General features: G+C 34.9%; 1 protein-coding gene across 1 annotated transcript; it reads left to right on the forward strand.

Annotated features, from left to right (window-relative positions):
• Window positions 1-3,133: 3,133 nt before the first annotated feature.
• On the forward strand, window positions 3,134-10,680 carry LOC110886089 (long chain acyl-CoA synthetase 2). Its single transcript, XM_022133847.2, has 19 exons — window positions 3,134-3,461; window positions 6,067-6,130; window positions 6,289-6,378; window positions 6,503-6,559; window positions 7,502-7,550; window positions 7,639-7,715; window positions 7,796-7,835; window positions 7,929-8,023; window positions 8,098-8,262; window positions 8,376-8,486; window positions 8,580-8,667; window positions 8,747-8,813; window positions 8,891-8,966; window positions 9,055-9,172; window positions 9,256-9,501; window positions 9,732-9,871; window positions 9,955-10,137; window positions 10,224-10,343; window positions 10,421-10,680. Exons 1-19 carry the CDS (start codon window positions 3,316-3,318, stop codon window positions 10,466-10,468), a joined length of 1,980 nt encoding a protein of 659 aa, XP_021989539.1. The 5' UTR covers window positions 3,134-3,315; the 3' UTR covers window positions 10,469-10,680.
• Window positions 10,681-21,270: the final 10,590 nt, after the last annotated feature.

The following is a 21,270-nucleotide window of genomic DNA, read 5'->3' on the forward strand; positions in this document are numbered from 1 at the left end:
GTGATTACAACTTACGTTATGATTTCTAGGGCTTGAATAGTTGAAAACTAAAATTAAAATTGAAACATTATGTAATGGAGCGATGAACTTATGTTATATAGAGAAAGAATTGCTTAAGAAATTAGTTTTAGATAATGTTTTGGATAGATTTCAAAAAATGAAAACCCGTAGGGCGTCGACGTTTTAATTATGTTTGTAACAAGGTTTGACATGTTTTTGATGATTATATAAATTTAGTTTGATGTTCGTTTGTTTTACACGACCCGACCCGACCCGACCCGATACAAACCGGTTTTTTTACTTATATACCTAGGGGCCTAAAACTTTTAAAAATGTTTCGCACCTCCATGAAAAATTTTCTGGATCCGCCAGTGACTGTGATACATAAAATGTTTATGTAAGTGTTTACCCTACTCTGTTTTTAACTTTACGTCTTGTAAGCATTAGATGTAAGCATATTATATGCATTATACCATTATCTATTTCATATTGGTTTGATACTGTAGGGAAAAGATCAAATAGGAAGTTAATTTTCGCTAGGAAGAATATGAAGTCATATGATTATGACATGTGGCAAATTTTAAAATAAAGAGAAAGAGTATTTTAGTCAATCCAACTTCTTCTTCTTCCTTTTTCAAAACCCAGTAAATTCAAAAACCCACCATTTTCAAAACCCACCATCTTCAACTATTTCTTCACTTTGTATCTCAATAATCACTACATTATAATGCGATTTTCATCACCAATCAATGATTCAGAACCCGATCAACGTGTTCTTCAGCTTTTTTTTTTTGAAGAAAACCCAGTTTAATTTCATAAAAAATCTCGTTTTTTTCCGGTGATTTTGGAGATAATCACTCGATTCGTTTGATTCGAGCGTTGATAAGTGTTTCCATCATTCAATTTCGTCAATTGATGAAGAAATCGGCTTCGATCTATGTAAGAAAATCTTTAATTTCATTTTCACGATCTGGGCTTTTGATTTAGTCATTGCGTTTTACGATCTTTGCGGGGGTCCGGGGGCGGCAGCCCCTGGCGGGGTCCAAGGGGCAGAGCCCCTGGCTGGGGTTGAGCTGTACTAAAAACGCATCAGAAAAATTAATTTTCCATAAATTGGCTCATTTCGAAGACAGTAATTCGTAGACAATTCAGACAGTTCACAGTGACAGACAGTTTTATGTGTCCATTGCGTTTTAGAAATGAGTCATTTTTAAGTGTTTTCTGACCATTGCGTTTTACATATAAGACATTTCTTTGTGTTTTTGGTGCATTGCGTTTTAGGTAAAACACTTTTGTATGTGTTTTCAGTCCATTGCGTTTTAGAAAACAGACATTTTAAGTGTTTTCTGGCCATTGCGTTTTACAAATAAGACATTTCTTTGTGTTTTTGGTGCATTGCGTTTTAGGTGACAGACAGTTTTATGTGTTTTCTGGCCATTGCGTTTTACAAATAAGACATTTCTATGTGTTTTTGGTGCATTGCGTTTTACAAATAAGTCATTTCTTTGTGTTTTTGGTGCATTGCGTTTTAGGTGACAGACAGTTTTATGTGTTTTCTGGCCATTGCGTTTTACAAATAAGACATTTCTATGTGTTTTTGGTGCATTACGTTTTACAAATAAGTCATTTCTTTGTGTTTTTTGTGCATTGCGTTTTAGAAAAATGTCATTTTTTAGGTTTTTTTTTCATTGCGTTTTACGTAACTGGTGGTTTTTCTATTGCGTTTTACGCAACTGGGTTTTAAATTTTTTTTTAAAATATAGCAATAGTATACTCGTTTTAAAGATAAAAAAACGCTCGTTTTTTGGTGCAATTTTTATAAAAAAATAATGTCGTATGAAAGAGTTATTAACGTTTAAAAAATGGGGGGGAATTGGAGGAGAGAGAAACTATTGACTTGGATTGACTAGAATGCACTTGAACAAACTCACGCGCCTCTTTTCTTCCTTTTAATTTCCCTGATTTAATCTTAGCCCTTGATTAACTTAATGGATGGTCAAGATCACTTCCTATCCTTCCTAGCCAAATAAACTTCCTATTGTATCTCCACCCTGATACTATATACGCCCCTAGTTTTATGTGTGCATACTTAATACTTTGCTGGCAATAAAAAGAAAACGTCACTTAATTTGAATATATATAATGACTTGTTAATAATAAACCAAAAGGCAATTTTGGATATAATGTTTGGACCTCAAAGATTTCCATTCTCCAACCTAATTTCATTTATGTAATAAATGTGATTCAACCAACCAAAACAATTAAATGATGGCCCCCCATTTTTTCCAGTTATATTTTTATTTTGTTTTCAAGCATTTTAATATCCTTTTGATCAACAATTTATGAACAGCAAAAACAAATGGTATTTAGTGTGAGCTCTAAAATATTACTTTATTTGTTAGGCACCTTAAAGAAACAACACTTACTCTAAGCAACTTTCCATAGGTGTTTGTTAAACAAGAAACCGTTGGTGCATATGGTTCCCTTATGTGTTAATGTACCAGAAAAATAAACTAACCAATTTTAAACAAATCAAACAAACCGATAAAGCTTAAGTGAGCCAGCGAAAAGCCGTTTAGGCCTGCCTAGTTGGTCATGCAAAGTGGTCAAACCAGTGAACCGCCAAAACTGCTGATTCGATACCTGATTCGGTTTTTAGAATATTAGATCTCAAGTATGATTTAGTCTAGGGTTTTCTCATTCTGATCTATGAAATTTCTGTAAGGATATTCTAAATACAAACAACATGATATCTTTTAAATACCATACATTTGCAATAAAGGAAGTATATCAAGCTTTAAATCTTACAAATTAAAATTACAAAATGTCAATACACATTCTAAATTCAATTTGAATTAAACACAATAGCTAATTTAGCAAGATTATAACTTTCACCTGGTCAACTCACGTATCAATAGTTATTACAAATATCGTATCTTTGATTTCATTTCATTTAAACAAGTAATATTTATCAATTAACATATTAACCATTTAATACAAACAAATAGTCAAATATTTTTTAAGTATTAATAATAAATCTATTTCTTTTTCTTTTCTGTATATAAAATTTCTCCACCATTCAAATTCTTTAAAAAAAACTATTTAATTAAAACAATAACAAATGTATTAAAGTTGGTAGACATTACGTGGAAACGAGTGGTGACAATAGTAGGAATAAGAGTGCAACTATATTAAAGAGAGGTGCCATAAAAGCTCTGCCGTATAATGCAGCTGAGCCACCACCCGTCTCCTTTAATTTCTTCTCTCTTTATATGAACTTATTCACTCACTCTCATCACATCTCACCGGAAAACAATGTCACTTTACACCGTCAAAGTCGAGGATTCAAGAGCGGCAGCCGGAGACGTGCCGTCGGCAGGACCGGTTTATAGGTGCATTTATGCCAAGGATGGTCTTATGGAGTTGCCTCCCGGTTATGACTCTCCCTGGGACTTTTTCAGGTTATTTGTTACATTCTCATGTTTTTTTAAATGCTCGAGAACCCGATCCATGCGGTCGGGGAAGTTTTGCACTAAGTTAACAAGCAGTAGCGGATCTAGAAAATTTCAGTACTTTGTCTTTGTGTGAACATTTTTTATCGACATTCTTTTAGTAAATATTTCTCGCGTCGATTGGACTTGTAGTCAACTAAGTCAAGATGACGCGACTCGTGTTTTATCTCAAGATTATTAGATTTGTCAATCATTGATTGTTAAGTATAAGAGGTGCTATAAAAAAATAGTTTTATGTAGAGATCGTATAATTTGTATGATTTATTTGTATTTATTGCTGAAATGAAAAATTCATAATAAGAGATAGAAATGATTAAGGTATATATACAATATATGTTTTTTATATGTATATTCTCTTTCTTTACTATAGTCAAACCTAAAAAGTTGATCAAGTGAACAAGTGAGGGACAAGTAAAGTGAGTTAGCCACGAAACACAATACAATCTCCATCAGGAAATAAATTAATTAAATTTCAACGCTTAAAATATTGAGAAATTATGTGATTAGGTAGGTTAGACAAGAAGACTCCCAATATTTTTTAAATGTTTATCATATATATGTCTAGTATATATATAAAAGCATTTTTAATTTCATTTAATGTTTGATATATATCTTATAAATTTTCTCCATCATTCTTTATATATTTGGTCATTAAGTTTAATCTTCTAGTTTTTGTCAAGGCTAAAAGTTTTTTCTTAATAACATTGATATAAATCAATAATAAGATTTTGATTTATGTTTGAATTTAAACATTTTGAAAAAATTGGCAACAGGTAATTTGTTTTAACCTGCGTCATTTTGTTTTTAGTTTCGAAACATATAAAACTTTACTAAACCCATAAACACATATGTTATTAAACTCTATAAAATTTTTCTCATTCTCAAACGATCATAAACTTAGTTTAAACACAAAATTTACCCTTAGAAATTTTGAGAAATAGAAATTTGACTTGACTTGACTTGTTTTGCCTGATACTACACGGTCGATTTGATGGCTGGAACGTGCATTAACTATGTTTCCTCTCTCATCGTTGATCTTCATTAACATGGGAACTTCTTGTATCCAGGGGCGGATCTACCCTTCAAGAAGGGTTGACGCTCCGATGATAGTGTAAATTTTGAAAAAATTTAACGTTTTTTCGATTTCGTTACCCTTTTTCTTTGAAACGTTGCCCCTATAATAATTTTCTAGATCCGCCACTGCTTGTATCGGTTTTGGCTTGTACATTTGTTGAAAGTTAATTAGCATGTTAAATCTGTGGTCGGACTATGTATAGACTATCGATTGTCTTCTCTAGTTCTCTTTGTCCATCGATGTTTTTTCTTTGATATTTGTTATTTTACACATATAGTATTGATGTTTAAAAGTGTTGGACGTGAATGTATGAGTAATTATTAACATTTACGAAAATGTTATTTGACCAACTTTCTTTATGAAAATGTCACGTTCATGCGTCCGTGGACGGACTCCTCCACATGGGAGGAGTCTGTGTGTCACCTTGAAGAGTCCATAAACGAGGAGCTGACACGTGTCCTTTCAAATGTTGAAGAGTCCATCCCCGACGCATCCCGCCTCCCCGACGCATCCCTTGCATCCGGACGCATCTCATGTGGATGAGTCCGTCCATAGACGCATGAACGTGACATTTTCGTAAAGAACGTTGATCAAAAGACATTTTCGTAAATTTCCCTTATATTTTTATCAACATCAAATTAAGAAGTACATTTTAAAATATTTAACAAGACATACCTACAACCTTACAAGATGAAAGAGTTAAGTGATACGTGTTATATATGTGTGGATGTAGGACTTGGTCATACTCCAAATCTAGGTTATAGGTCCGAGTGCTGATTATAAAACTTCATTTTATGTAAAAATAGTAAGAACTATTTATAATATGTCACGTGTCATTTCTTTAATTCATGTATAAAGGGTGTTTTTGTATTTTATTTTAAAGTTAGTTTCTAAAAATTCCTAAAATTATGAAAACAATTTTAAATTCATGTGTTGCTTGTATATATGTTGGTTTTGAGTCCGATTGTAATCACTTTATTGAATTGTATTTTTCTTAAATTTAATTGGGTTAGAAATGTTTGGCCATTTTCCTCCGTTTCAAACATCCCATAAAAGTGTCATATCGAATTTAAGTCGAGAAATAACACATCATCATTGCAATATCCCCGACAAATCCTTCTAATACAACTTGACATTAACCTATGATAGTAAAATAAAGTATGATCGTCTCTTCTAGACATAATGAATTTATGTTTTCTCGTGATATAAAGATTTGTAGCCACATATTTCAAAAAGTTATAGTTTCCCATTGGTCAATTATGTAACTATCTTTAGTATAACTATTACACTGCCTAAGAAACAAACATGAATGCAAATGGTATGTGCATTTATATATGAACACTTTTTACAAAGTCAATTTTGAGTAAAAAAATGCATGATATACTTATATGTATCGTTTGACCTATATTGTTAGTGTCAAAGTTTATCTATCTTAGATATCTAATTTTTTTTTCAAACAATTTTATCATTGGTCACCAGCGAATCTGCAAAAAGAAACCCAAAGAACCCTGCGCTTGGTCGTCGTCAAATCATCGATGGAAAGGTAACCCCCTATCTCTCTTTGTGCTAGTATACTATGGGTGCTACTAAACGTACCCACCGTCCCTTCCCCATTAAAATATATGTTTAGTACATAGGGATACGTTTAACCACCCGATATAAAATCCATGGAAGATGATGTACGGATTTGATTTCTTACAGGCTGGTGGCTATTCATGGCTATCATATCAAGATGCCTACAATTCTTCAATCAGAATTGCTTCCGCAATCAGAAGTCGATCTGTTAATCCTGTATGTACTCTCTATGCCTTTGATAATCCAATTCATATATCCACAAAGCGTTTGAAATTACAATTGCTTCTATGTTTACACTTGTTAAATATGCTCAAGTTCTGCTTTTGACTTTTGAATGTAGGGAGATCGGTGCGGCATATATGGACCAAATTGTCCAGAATGGATCATTTCCATGGAGGTATGATCATATATGGATTCTATGTTGATCAACTGAGCTGAGCCCAAGAGCATGGCTCCTTTCGAGCTATATTCATAAAGTTCAAGCTCAACTGGTTTATTATATATTAGTTAATTTATATGCATTCATAATTACTATATATACATATATATTATGAGGCCGGTTAACGTACAAAATGGCTTAATGTACATTGCGTACGTGAAGCATTATCAACATGCGAAATTGGTAACTAATATGCGACTTTCCTTTTTCCCTCTCACATGCGATTTCATTTTCTTCCTACACATGCAATTTTGGGTTAATTTTTAACACGCGACTTCACTTTCTTCTCATACACATGCGATTTCAATGTTTTTAGCAACATGCGATTTTCATGTTTTTGGTAACACAATGTGCGATTTTGTCGTCCTATACGCAATGTACATTAAGGCATATTGTACGATATACTTTTCTATATATTATTTACAACCTTTAAATATATAATTAAATATATTTGTTAGTTATTTTTATCCTAATGTAATATATTATAGTTAGTATTATATAAATATATATTAGACATATAAAATAAAAACTATACAAAAAAAAAAACATGTTTGCCTCATGAGCCAGCTCGAGCTCGATAAGTGAAACTCAGGCTCATGTTCGTTTATTAACTACGCTTATTTTTAGGCTCAAGCTTAAGTGCGGTTCAATTTGAGCTTTTAGCGAGAGAATCTTGAGTAGTTCACAAGCAACTTGGCTCATTTACACCCCTATTGATCATGAATGTCAACGATTCAAACTAATGCAATCTTTAGAATTATTATTGTTTTTTTAAATTATAGTGATTGGGATATCCCTCCTTGAATTTACAATACATAATCTATAATCTAGTTTCTCCTCTAAGAATGTGTATTCAACTGGAAGCTAAAAGTATATTTTTCTTGGTTCATCTTTTCTCAGGCTTGTAACAGCAATGGCATAACCTATGTTCCTCTATATGATACACTTGGTACACCGGCCCGTTCTTGTTACTTATAAAACTTGAATCAATTTTATTAGTATTTAAATTTTAACGCGATTCAACTGTCTTGCCACAGGTGCTAATGCAGTTGAATTCATCATCAACCATGCAGAAATCTCATTAGTTTTTGTTCAAGATAACAAAATACCTGCTGTATGTTTCACTCTTATCTTCTTTTGCCAAATATTCAATTTTTCATCACTTGGTTGATTAATCATGAATTACTCATGTAGATTCTATCATGTCTTCCAAATTGTTCATCAAATCTAAAAAGTAAGATACGCTTTAGCGCGCAAAGCTATCACTTAAACTTTTAGACTTTTTTTAATAAGTGATTGATCAAGGTTAATCTTTTTCATCTTGAAGCTATTGTGAGCTTTGGGAATATCTCCGAATCACAGAAGAAAGAAGCCATGGAACATGGTGTTGATTGCTTCTCTTGGGAAGAATTTGCTTCCATGGTACGTATAGTTCCGCTCAAATATCAACTATGCAGCAATCGCTCAACTGCTCATCGTATTATGCTTACTTTCAGGGAAATTTGGAAGATGAACTGCCCGCAAAACATAAAAATGACATATGCACAATAATGTATACAAGTGGCACGACCGGAGAACCAAAGGGTGTCATACTAAGTAATGTTGCTTTCATGTCTGAAGTCTTGTCCATGCATCAATTACTTGTAGAAACAGACAAACCGGTAAAGCTCCAAATCAAATAATTCATTTATGTTGTTTTTATAATACATATGTATTTTTCTTGTATAATTTTGTTTTAATTTGTTGGTATAAGCATAGTTCTCTTTGCTTGCAGGGCACAGAAGAAGATACCTACTTCTCTTTCCTTCCATTAGCACATATATTCGATCAGATCATCGAGACATATTGCATCTACAGTGGGGCCTCAATAGGATTTTGGCAAGCAGTAAGATATAGCTATTTGTATAGCATGCTTTTATTATGCAATATGTGTCACCAATCTAATAACATTCTAACCATTTTCCGTATCAACTTGCAGGATATTAGATATTTGATTGAGGACCTTCTTGTATTAAAACCAACGATATTTTGTGGTGTTCCCAGAGTTTATGACCGCATTTATACCGGTAAGAAGCATATTTTCAAATTGCGGGATTCAGTATTTTGCATGATTATATAAGCTTATGTTGTGTGATTGCTTTGTAGGTATAATGGCTAAGATTTTAGCTGGAGGCACTGTAAAGAAGGCGTTATTTGATTTTGCATACAACTAGTATGTAATGTAACACACATAATTGTCAATTGGTTATGTTTCTTCTTGTAATTTAACTAATTAAAAATCCATGACAGTAAATTGAGAAACCTTGAAAAGGGAATACAACAAGACAAATCAGCTCCTCTGTTGGATAAGCTAGTGTTTGATAAGGTTAAAATTATGTCTTTCATTAGTATCATAATTTGTAATTCTGTGAATATAAGTTTATTTTCCCACTCTTAATAATCTTTTGTTACAGATTAAACAAGGATTTGGAGGACGGGTTCGTCTTATGTTATCTGGAGCCGCACCTTTGCCAAAACATGTGGAAGAATTTTTGAGGGTGACATGTTGTACAGTCCTTTCACAAGGATATGGTATACCTATAACCCATGATAACATTTATTGATCAATGGTTTTCTTAAAACTTATTAGCGTTTTATATAAATTAAAATGGCAGGTCTCACAGAAAGCTGTGGTGGATGCTTTACATCCATAGCAAATGTGTACTCTATGATAGGAACTGTTGGTGTACCTATGACAACCATTGAGGCAAGACTAGAGTCAGTTCCAGAGATGGGATATGATGCGCTCAGCAGCGTGCCACGTGGTGAAATTTGTCTCAGAGGAAACACATTATTTTCGGGGTATCATAAAAGAGAGGATCTTACTAAAGATGTCCTTGTCAATGGCTGGTTCCATACAGGTAAAACATCTCGAAAGTAACAAAAGTCAACATTTTATTGAGCTTGTTTATTTTCTTATTATTAGTAACCATGAAAACGCGTTAAGGATAACTCACTGGCCCCATCAATACACTACTAAACAGTGGGACTAGGTAAACCACAATGTAAAAGTGGAAGCTGGATTCGAACATGAATTATTGTGCCAATCCTTGAAGGTTTACAAGCTTGTTTATTTTTCCTTTTATTTTAGGTGATATTGGGGAATGGCAAGCGGATGGTGCAATGAAAATAATTGATAGGAAAAAGAATATATTCAAGTTGTCACAAGGAGAATATGTCGCGGTGGAAAACATTGAAAGCGCATATTCACGGTGCCCTCTGGTGACCGCGGTATGCAAATACTTTTAATGCAAATAAAAGCAAATGTACAAAATAATATCCAAGGTCTGTAACAATTTCTTGTGATCCGACAGATTTGGGTGTACGGCAATAGTTTTGAATCTTTTCTCGTAGCGGTTGTGGTCCCTGATCGAATGGCAATTGAAGAATGGGCAACAAAGAATAATGAATCAGGAGACTATATTTCATTGTGCAAGAATCCAAATGTTAGAAAATATGTTCTTGATGAGCTTAATTCTGAAGCTAAGAATAACAAAGTACGTTTTAACTCTAGAATTCTTGTTGGCATTCCTATTTTATCATCTTTAGTTTATGTCTGACCTGAATGATAACGCGAATGCAGCTTCGTGGATTTGAGATGCTGAAAGCCGTTCATCTAGAGCCTGTTCCATTCGACTTTGAGAGAGATTTGATAACCCCAACATTTAAACTGAAGAGGCAGCAACTTCTAAAATACTACAAGGTATCTTTAATTCATTCGATAATCATTTTTATTAAAAAGAGCTACTAATTATTAAATCTCCTTCTTTATACATGCAGGATTGTATTGATAAACTATATGCTGAAGCAAAGGCATCTAAGAAATGAACGTTAAACACGCACCTTTCATATAAGTGTTCTCTGTTCTTGATTTGTAGTTTTGTACGAAGTAAATCCTTAGTTTAGTTTGGACCTCGTGTGTTATGGTCTAGAGGGCTAAACCCTAAACCTTATATGTATTTTAAACGAATTATGGTTTGTACTTTGTAATCATGAACTTGTGTTTTATTTAAAACGTACACAAGTATAATTAAGTCTCATCTAATGTTGTTCACGAATCGAACCGAGCCAAGTTGAGTTAGCTCGTTTAAAATCAAGTCTATTTCGAGCGAGCTATTTCTGAGTTTTTTTTTTTCAAACGAGCTTCGAACTATTTAAACAACCCTAACCTAGCATGATCGTCTTAGCCTCCATTGATTCTTTGACATTCTGCAAAATCATGAAAATAAATAGGACCTTATATGAGCCTCCACAAAAGAAACGCGATCAACTTTTCAAAATAATAAAAACAAATTACACTGCCTAACGCGTAACTTAAATACACCAATATCAAAATCAAGTTCAATATAATGCTGAATACGTGTTACCAAGGTTCAACAAATTATCTTGAGATGTTGAACAATATTTCACCAAATCAATGAAGTAATGAAAAAGAAACTAGAATATAAAAGTTAAAAATTGAGTTTAACTTAAACGAGCCAACAAAGCCATGTGATCACAACTTGACTAGGTCTAATTGTTTGTTGCTCATATCATATGTTTTGAAAATCATGAAAGTGAAATATTCCATTGTTTGCTCTCCGTTTCCATCTTGCTCCTACAGAGTTTATTAATTATTGCATTTCGAAAAGCTCATACAGAGTTTATTTCTTTATTTCATTTCGAAAACTTATGCAAGTCTACAAACAAAGTTATTATCATCATTATTACATGCACACAGTAAACAGTAAGATACTAAAGAAGTCTTGTTAAAAGTGCTTATTAACTTATAACTTTTTCAAATAACTAGGGTCTTATATGACACATATTTTGGTTGTGTTCTTTGTTAAAAGGGTAAATTACATTTTTCGTCCTTTATGTTTGTATAGGATTGCAATAGGTGTCATTTATCTTCAATAATTACAGTCGCAGTCCTTTATTTGTAAAACCCATTACACGTTACGTCCCTTAACACTAATCAGGTTAGAAATTTCAATTAAGTATGACATGTGCCTTGCACATGAGGGCATTTATGTCTTTTTACCCGATATATTTAAACTATCCCCTTTCTCTAACCAAACCTGATATACTTTCTCCCTAACCTCATACATGCCTTATCCCCTTTCTCATAGTACCACCACCACCCAACCTCCGGCACCCACCTACCACCACCTGCAAATCCACTTCCATGGGTCCAGCCTCCTTCCACCTCCTATGCATTCTCCCCTCCAAAATTCCCCAACCTCCAACATGAAGATCCCCTTCCAAATTCCTAAGATCTAAAAACACAATACATATTAAAAACCCAAGAAAGATGATGAAGGTAACGATAAATTTCTGAAGCGTTCAAGGTGTAGCAGTGGCTGGTGATTGGCGGTGATTGCCGAAGCTGAGTCGTGTGTGGGATTGTTGACGAGGATAATAAGTTCGAAAAAGAAAAATATAAGGTGGGGTTGTAGTTGTATGCCATAGATGTAGACAAATATAGGAGTGGATCTGAAGCCAGATCTGAGTTATGTTTTGCTTTCATTCTTCAGCTTGAAGAGAATGCAGATGATGAACTTTGTGTTTGAGAGTTGGGTTTTTTTTTGTGCAGACGTTGAGGGAAAGAGAGAGATAGGTAAAGAGTAAAACAATTATATTTTAATGTTGGTTGTCTTTTAATCTTATCAAATAAATACTATAAATAATTAATGAAAAAGACTAAACTGCCCTTATATGTATAGACTTAACTAAAAGTTTTAACCTGGTTAGCGTTAAAGGACGTAGAGTTAAAGGAATGAGTTTTAGAAATAAAGGAATGTGGCTGTAATTATTAAAGTTAAAGGGCATTCATTGTAATCCGATACAAAGATAAAGAATGAAAAGTGTAATTTACCCTTGTTAAAATCAAGTTGCCAAGTTAGTATATTATCAAAAAAATCTGAACTACTATGGCTTCTTTTCATGGATTTATTTAATGTTTTATTTGGTTTTCTTGGGCCTTGTATGGCTCAGGTTTATGTGATGATTTGGGCCTTGCATGGCTTTTGGTTTTGTTATTTCTTATGGGCCTTTGTTAGGCTTGGATTTTTTTTTTTTTTTGGTTCTTACTATGGGTCGGGTTGTTTGTGGACCATAGTTAGGTTTGCTGTGGGTTATGGCTTTTAGTTGTTTTCATGCGCCTCTTTCAAGAAAAAAGAATCCGAAATATATAAAATCTGCTACTTTGTTGGTTTATTTAGTATCAAGTATTTGATTTCTTATTGAGATTAATACAATTTATCTTTTATCACAGTTAATCAATAATGCATGTAAATGATGCAAGGGATGATGTGTTGAAATCCCATTTTTGTTTTGTTAATAACTTGGAAGCCAGCTGATCAATGTTCTTAAAGTGTGTATATTTGAGGATGCAATTATGGCATTTTATATTTTAGGGCAGATTGATTATCCATCGTTTTGATATTTAGTTGAGTTATTTGAGTTTGTTACAATAATCTCTTTTAAAATATATCATTTTTGCTTTTTGAATGGAGCTTGCATATATAAATGTACATACAAGTTATTTCGATATACACATGCGTATATATGTATATAATGTGTGTGTTTGGTTTTGTGTGTGAGATTGATTAATGTAGACATGTGCATATCAATAATTGAGAGTTTTTTTTTTTTAACTTATTGCATACACATTTGTCCACACGCACATGTACATATGTGTTTGTATGTTTTATCATTTATGTATTTATAGGATATAAGATCAAGGGAAATGTTTTTTGAGTTGTATGAATTTAGCGAACTCAGTTTTTTCGTACGAGTTTTGTCCACATTTTTTTGTACTCTTGTATTATGTTTAGAAGGACTGCCGTAGAAAAAAGAAATTTCGAAGTTGTGTTTTTCGACCCCGTACAACAGCTGTAAAAAGCTGATTACATAAGCATGATATCACTTTTTACAACATTTACAACTGCCGTAAATGACAAAAAAAAAACAAGTTTTTTTGTAAATGACAAAAAAAAAACAAGTTTTTTTTTGAGGGGGGGGGGAGTTGATTTTTGGTAAAAAAAATTTGAAAAAACCTTTCGTAAGACCAAGTTCTCTAAGGACTCACAACTCGTATAAGATTTCATTTTACCCTAACCCTATATATATATATATATATATATATATATATATATATATATATATATATATATATATATATATATATATATTGTTGGATCGCTGTACGACCAATATGAGTCGATCAGAAGAGTTTTTAATCCATATCAAAGGCGGAATCAATGATATGAACTTGATAACAGCTTGATTCTCCCTAATTATCTTCTTTTTATTGATTTCAAAGCAATACAGATCGTTTGACAAATTGGCAGCACCTCGGCTCTGAAATCCGGATCGTTGCAAATGATGAACCATGCTCAGCTATATATAGACATCCCATTTCGTACGAAATGGGTATTGTTCATTTCGTGCGAAATGGACTCTTGTCCATTTCGTACGAAATGCCTTTCTCATTTCGTGTGAAATGATCAATCAACATACAAAACCTAATTTTTCGACATCTGAGCACTGGTTTATCCTATCTAGATACAAGACTCAATAAAGACAAAGTTAACAGACATTCATGCACCAACAGACTCCCCCTTGGATGTTGACGAAGTCTTTGGGATCGAGTCTTCAGTCTTGATCAGCTTTTTCTTTCTTTCCGAATTGTTTGACACTGTAAGCATCCTTCAATCTCTTTATCTTCTAATTCTCTTGATCAGATTTCTTGATATCTTAACTTTAACAGTATCAGCAGCTAGCACTCGAACTTGACTTTGATAATCTTCAAACTTCCCCTTGAATGATGATCCAGATTACGTCTTCAGACTCCCCCTCTCAACAAGCTGGGATCGTAGTCTTGAAAACTTCTCGTTCTTGAATTGTCTTCTGGTTCAAACCTTGCTCTGGTATAACCATGGGAATCTCTGCTTTGCTACTTTCACAGTTTCAGAACTGTTGCCTGCTACTCAGAAATCTGACATTATAATCTATTAACATTTTGACTTCTTTTATTTTTCATCAGTTTTAATAATCCAATTAAGTATCCAGATCCAATTTAATGACCCTGGGCACTTAATTTGCCTACCAAGTCCAACTTAATGACCTTGGATGACTCTAGACAAAACAAAACTGATTTTTGTTCAATCAATTTCAGAAAAAATATTTTGAAAATTACAAGTTTCAACTTAATGAACTTGTTATGACTTTTCAATTTCACAGGTTTAACATAATGAGCTCCCAACTCGTCTTCCAGCTTAGAAACTTCCTGCATCTGCCTCAAACTTTGAATCTGAAGATCAGCTTTCCACTTTGGTTTGTCGACAAAAAATAAAGCAGAAATGAAAAATCTTTTTGGATTTTGAATAAAATTTCTAAACTAGAAAGCTATAAAATCTTTTTAGGTTTTGAATGTTAAACAAAAATGAAATGCAGTAAATGTAAACTATTTACAAACATATTTTTGGTGAGCGTGTTAGGGAATCATATCAGCTATCGACAAGTTACTAGTACCGTTAAGCTTTAATTTCATACTCAGAATTAAACAATTCGCTTAGATTGTCGATATACTGATCCTCTTAAATTTTCACACAAATTTCAATCTGTTCAGGATACGAATTTTGTGTTTTGATATCTTAACTTATATGCGTGTACTATCTCAGAATATACTCCTGTATCCAGACTACTATATTCAGTCTTACAGGTGAGTGCACACTAATGATATCTGTAACGGGTAAATGCGAGACCATGAGAGCTCAGGCTAGAACTTCCGTTCGTACAGAGAGATGATGGCTCGACTTTAAGTGGGTCCCGTTTGGGGATCTTTTATTTTAACAGCACATGATTAGCATTTTGCAATGTTTCATCATTTTTTATGCTGAGGGTGAGCTTTAGGAATAAAGCATTGCAAAGTATTATACGAGGATTAGGCTATTGCTTCCGCAAAATCAGAAGTCCTGGTATAATACCCCAGATATCATCACGTACAAAGACCTAGTATGTCAGAAATAGAGTCTTTCAAACAGGATTTCAGGGGTTACCTATATATCCGAGAGATGTTCCCCACGAAATAAGCAAGTGATGATTTAGGTTTATATCCCGAACAAACTTACTAAGTGTGTAAAAACCTACCAGCATATCATCAGCGAGACTGCTTAATGCTTTAAACTTTACATTTCTTTAGCGTACCACAACTGTCTAGCTGATGTACTATCATTTTCCCTTTTTACACAAGCTCTTTTTCAGTTTTCTATTGTTTTTGGATTTTAGAAATATCTCATGTTTTTGGATTTTTGAATTTTTTTACTGTTTTTGTATTTTCTTGAAATTACCTACCCCTAAATACTAAAACAAGTAAAAAATCGACAAACCATTGCAGATTGCTTTTCAACATCATCTACAGTGGTACCTCCATCCACGCCAAGAATCCCATCTGACACCGATAAAAGCTTCATACCGTTCAGTTTTAAAAGATATCTAAAACGAGTTTTATCAAACGCTTTGGTATGTAAATCAGCTTTCTGCTCGTCAGTGTGGATTTTCTCAATTCGTATCAACTTCTTCTCGAAACAATCTCGGATGAAGTGATGACGTATTTCAATGTGTTTCGTTCTAGCATGATGAACATGATTTTTTGTTATGTTTATCGTTGCCTCATTATCAACAAAGATAGGGTGTTAAGAAATTGCAAACCGTAGTCGCGCATCTGTTGCTGGATCCACAAGATCTGAGAGCAGCAGCTGCTAGCAGATACATACTCAGCTTCACATGTGGATAAAGCTACAGAGGTCTACTTCTTACATTGCCAGGTGACCAATCGTGGTCCGAAAAAATGACATCCCGTAGTTGTTGATTTAGCGTTAGCTTTGCAGCATCCGAAGTCGGAATCAGAATACCCTTCGAGCATGAAATCGCCTTCTTTTGGATACCAGAACCCCAATGATGGAGTTCCTTTCAGGTAGCGCAATATCCGTTTCATAATCACCATATGCGAAGCTCTGTGGCTTAACTGAAACCGTGCTACGAGGCAGGTTGGATACATGATATCGGGTCTTGAAGCTGCCAAATACATCAGCGATCCGATCATGGAACGATACAACGTTTCATCTACTTTCTCTCCGGTGAGATCAGGGTTTATTCCATGGATAGTCGCTAACGGGGTGGAAGCTGGAGTAGTTCCGGACATCCCAAATTTCTCTAAGATATCATGAACATACTTTGTCTTATGTATGAAAATTCCCTCAGGCAGTTGATCAACCTGAAGCACCAAGAAGAATTTCATCTCACCCATTGATGACATTTCAAATTTTTGCTTCATAACTTTTTGAAACTCTTTGCACAGATCTTCATTTGTTGACCCAAATATGATATCATCTACGTATATCTGAACTATCAGAAGATGTCCGTCAACTTCTTTGGTGAAGTGAGTGGCATTAGGAATGGCAATGGGCCGGGTTTGGGCCGGGTAGTAGTAATCCCAAGCCCGTACCCGGTTGTAATTCTTTGGCCCGTACCCGGCCCGTTGCCCGTCGGGTATTTGTCGGGTATTTACCCATCAGGTATCGGGTATACCCGCGGGTAACGGGTATACCTATATAATTTACTACTTTAATAACTACAACAAAGGAACATATGACCAATAACATACAAACATATCATATTCAAATGCATATTTGACACATATATCTGCATAATTAACTTATTAATGTACTGCTACTTTGGAACACATAATGTCAGTTTATATAATTTGCATTTAATTGAACACCAAACATGAAAAATGGTAGCATTAATAAGAACACAAGTAATCTCCCGAACAACCTGAAATGTGTTTAGAAAATTCTAAAACTAACACACATTTTTAATCTGCATAGAAACAACATAACTAAACATAAAATCTCGTGTTTGTATGTTAAAGTCTTGAAGACAAAGAAAAAAGCAAAACAATATGAATAAGTGTATGTACTAAAGTTTATATAAATGGAAAATTAAATTTAAAATAATATGTTTTTCGGGTATTTATTCGGGTAAACGGGCCAGGTATCGGGCGAGTATCGCTAAATCCCATACCCGTATCCGTACCCGAATATTTTAATATTTTTAATTCCATACCCGGCCCATACCCGTCGGGCTTTGGGTATACCCGGCCCATATGTTTCGGGTTTCGGTTATACCCGTCGGGCTTGGGCTTTTTTGCCATCTCTAACTGGCATCCACTTTTCCACGGATGAAGTTGTTGGCTAGCAGGTGTTGAGACAATGTCTCGTACCACGCTCTCGGGGCTTGGTGTAAACCATACAGCGCTTTATCCAGTAAATAGACATTGTCTTTGTGGATTGGGTCGGTGAAGCCCCGTGGCTGTTCGACATATACCTCCTCTTTTACCTTCCCATAAAGAAAGGCCGATTTAACATCTAGCTGAAAAACTTTAAATCCTTTCCAAGATGCAAATGCTAGGAAGATTCTAATCGCTTCAAGTCTAGCAGCTGGAGCATATACTTCTGTGAAATCTATACCCTCCTGCTGACTAAAGCCCTGGATTACGAGTCGAGCTTTGTTGCGAATAATAACCCCTCGGTCGTCTCTTTTACACTTAAACACCCACTTGGTGTTTATCTTCCTGTGACCATCAGGCAAATCTACCAATTTCCACACTCCCAACTTCTCAAACTGACTCAGCTCCTCCTGCATCGCGTTGACCCAAGAATCTTCGGTTAGTGCTTCCTTATAAGTTCTCGGTTCAATCTGCGAAATAAAACAACTAAGTTAAAACTCAATTTGTAACGGAGCAACTGTAGAATAAAAACAAGGCATTGGTCAATTTGACGTCTAGTGCGGACGCCTGATTGCAATTCCCCAATAATCAACTCCTCTGGATGGTATGAAAGAGTTCTCGGCATCACCTCGCCTGGAACATCTACCTCGCCTTCCAAATTTGTGACATTATGATTTGCACCTTGTTCACTGACTGGAATTGTTTGATTTGAAAACTGGATTTGCTCCCCCTCAGAATCTGAATCACCACGATCGAATATTGGCCTATTATCAGATTCTAGATTATCATTGACCTCCGTCTGATTGTCAGGAGCATGTTCACGTTCTGAAGATTGTTGAATATCATCATGTTCTCCAGCATTGCTTGGACCGGCTTCATTGTTATTTGAAGTTTGCCATTGATGCCTTGAAGATTCTGCTGGAAACCTTTCTTGTGATGACTCATACTCTCTTAGAATATCCAACTCGTCAAAGAACTCTGGTTCTTCCTCCATGTCGAATGAATCCCACAGAGTGTCATAATTGAAACGCCATGAGTCGCCGGGATTCTGAGGTGGCATTGTATAACCTTGGCATTCAACATTATGTGCTTCAATAATCCGCTTCAAGCTTGGAACAAAGACTCGTTTCAATGGACTTGAGTAACCCACGAATATTCCTTCGATGCTCTTTGGACCAAATTTTCCGAAAGGCGCTAGAACAGTGCAGGGAGACCCAAATGGTTCCAGATACTTCAGGTTTGGTTTGCGGTTGTTGATCAGCTCAAAACACGTCTTGTTGAATTTTTTCACTGTGAGAACCCGGTTGAGTGTATAGCAAGCGACTGACACTGCTTCTGCCCAAAAGTTGACAGGTAATTTCGAATCAGCAAGCTTGTTCTGGCCGTTTCGATTAGCGTCCTATTCTTTCTTTCTGCTACTCCATTTTGCTGTGGAGTGTAAGGAGCACTAAATTCTTGCAATATACCTCTCTCAACACAATACTCTTCCATCTTGTTGTTCTTAAACTCTGTACCGTTGTCACTCCTGATTCTTCTGATTCGAGTTGGTACAAGTTTTCAATTTTTCTAAACAACGCCATCAAACTTTCGAATGTCTCATCCATTGTCTTCAGAAAAGATACCCACGAAAATCTGGAGTAGTCGTCTGTTACTACTAGACAGTAGAGATCACCAGTTATGCTTTTGACGTTCACTGGACCAAAAATCTCCATATGAAGTCTCTCTAACGGTCTCGAAACAGAGTTAACTTTCTTTAGAGGCTTGCCTTTGATGCAGCTAATGCACTCCCCTTCCAGATGGAAACTTTTCAAATGAACACCAGTTACTAAGTCGTTGTGAACCAAGTGATTCATTTTTCACAGGTGAATGTGGCCCATCTTTCGATGCCACAATTTCGATTCTTTTTCTGTTGCTCTTGACATGAAGCAATGAGCCTGACCCGTGGTAGTAGTTGCTATGCTCATGTCCAACATGTACAGATCATTGACTCTTGGTGCTCTCATGATAACCCACTCTCCAGGAACAACAAACCCTGGTTTCAAAATCAAACATTCCTTATCTGTAAAGTGCGTTGTATACATTCGATCACAGATCCGAGAGATGCTCAGAAGATTGTTTTCAAGCTCGGTGATGTAGTTTACTCTTTCAAACGTGACAATACCATTAGATATAGTTCCTTCACCAACTATTCGTCCACCTTGATTACCTGCAAATCCCACATAACCTCCATTAAACCCTCTAACATCGTACAGAAGTGTTTTCTTCCCCATCATGTGCCGAGAAGCTCCACTATCCATAATCCAACGTGAAACGGATCTTGGAAGCTCCTGCACATATCATAAAATACTTAGTTAGATTTTGATGCCACCCAAGCCTCTTTTGACTCAGGTAACTTGACATTGATGTGAGTTTTTGTTGTGTAAAGTGGCGGAAAATTCTAGTCATTCATCTTTAAGCTCTCTTCAGATCCAATCTCAACCTCTTTGTATAAAAAGAAATCATTTTTAGGAGGTTGACCAGATGATTGGTCTTTCTTTGAAACATCCTTCTTTTCAGAAGTAGACATTTGTTTTTCAAGTTTCTCATAGTAATCCAAAGGAACATTCATCTTTACCGGTGTGGTAGAAGATGATTGTTTTGCAGACTCTGAAACCTTTGGTTTTGGAGAACTTGTTTTCTTTTCAACAGATTTTGGCTTCCATGTTTGTTGAGATGATGCATCCCGCTTGTAAAACTTATCATTTTTAGTTACCACATTCTTTACAGGTTCAGTTTTGAATTTTGTGTTTTCATTTTTCAAAACTTTCTTCTCACAACCATTGGAGCTTTGCCTTTTGCATCAACTTTCTTTTTTTGACTCTCAATAGTTTCAGACTTAGGCTTTAAGTTGGTACACTTTCGTGCAATGTGACCAACTTTGTTGCATTTGAAGCATGTACGGGTATCAATTTCCCGACTTGTGCCTTCAATCTGAGGCTGTGAAGCCTTCTTTTCAAAGAACTCTTCATTTGTTTTTAAAAAAATTTCAGATTCTTGCTCAGAAATTGAACTTGAACTTGAACTTTTCAGAAAAACCTTTTTCTCAACAAACTTTTTGTTTTGAACATTCCTTCTTTGATAATTCTTACTACCATGATATCCACCTGACCATTTGTTTTGATTGTTGTTAGAAAAACGTGGTGGCACAACAGGTTTTTTATAGTAAGCCTTATCTTTTTCAAAGTTTAATTGTCTCTTGGAACGTTTCAAACCTTCAATTTCACAAACATCAATCTCAACCAACTTGAACACGTTTTTCAATTTGTCAACATTTACATTCTCAAACGGAAATTCAAGATCCGAATACAACTTATCA

This window comes from Helianthus annuus, chromosome 10, assembly GCF_002127325.2.
Source record: "Helianthus annuus cultivar XRQ/B chromosome 10, HanXRQr2.0-SUNRISE, whole genome shotgun sequence".
Taxonomy (NCBI): Eukaryota; Viridiplantae; Streptophyta; class Magnoliopsida; order Asterales; family Asteraceae; genus Helianthus; species Helianthus annuus.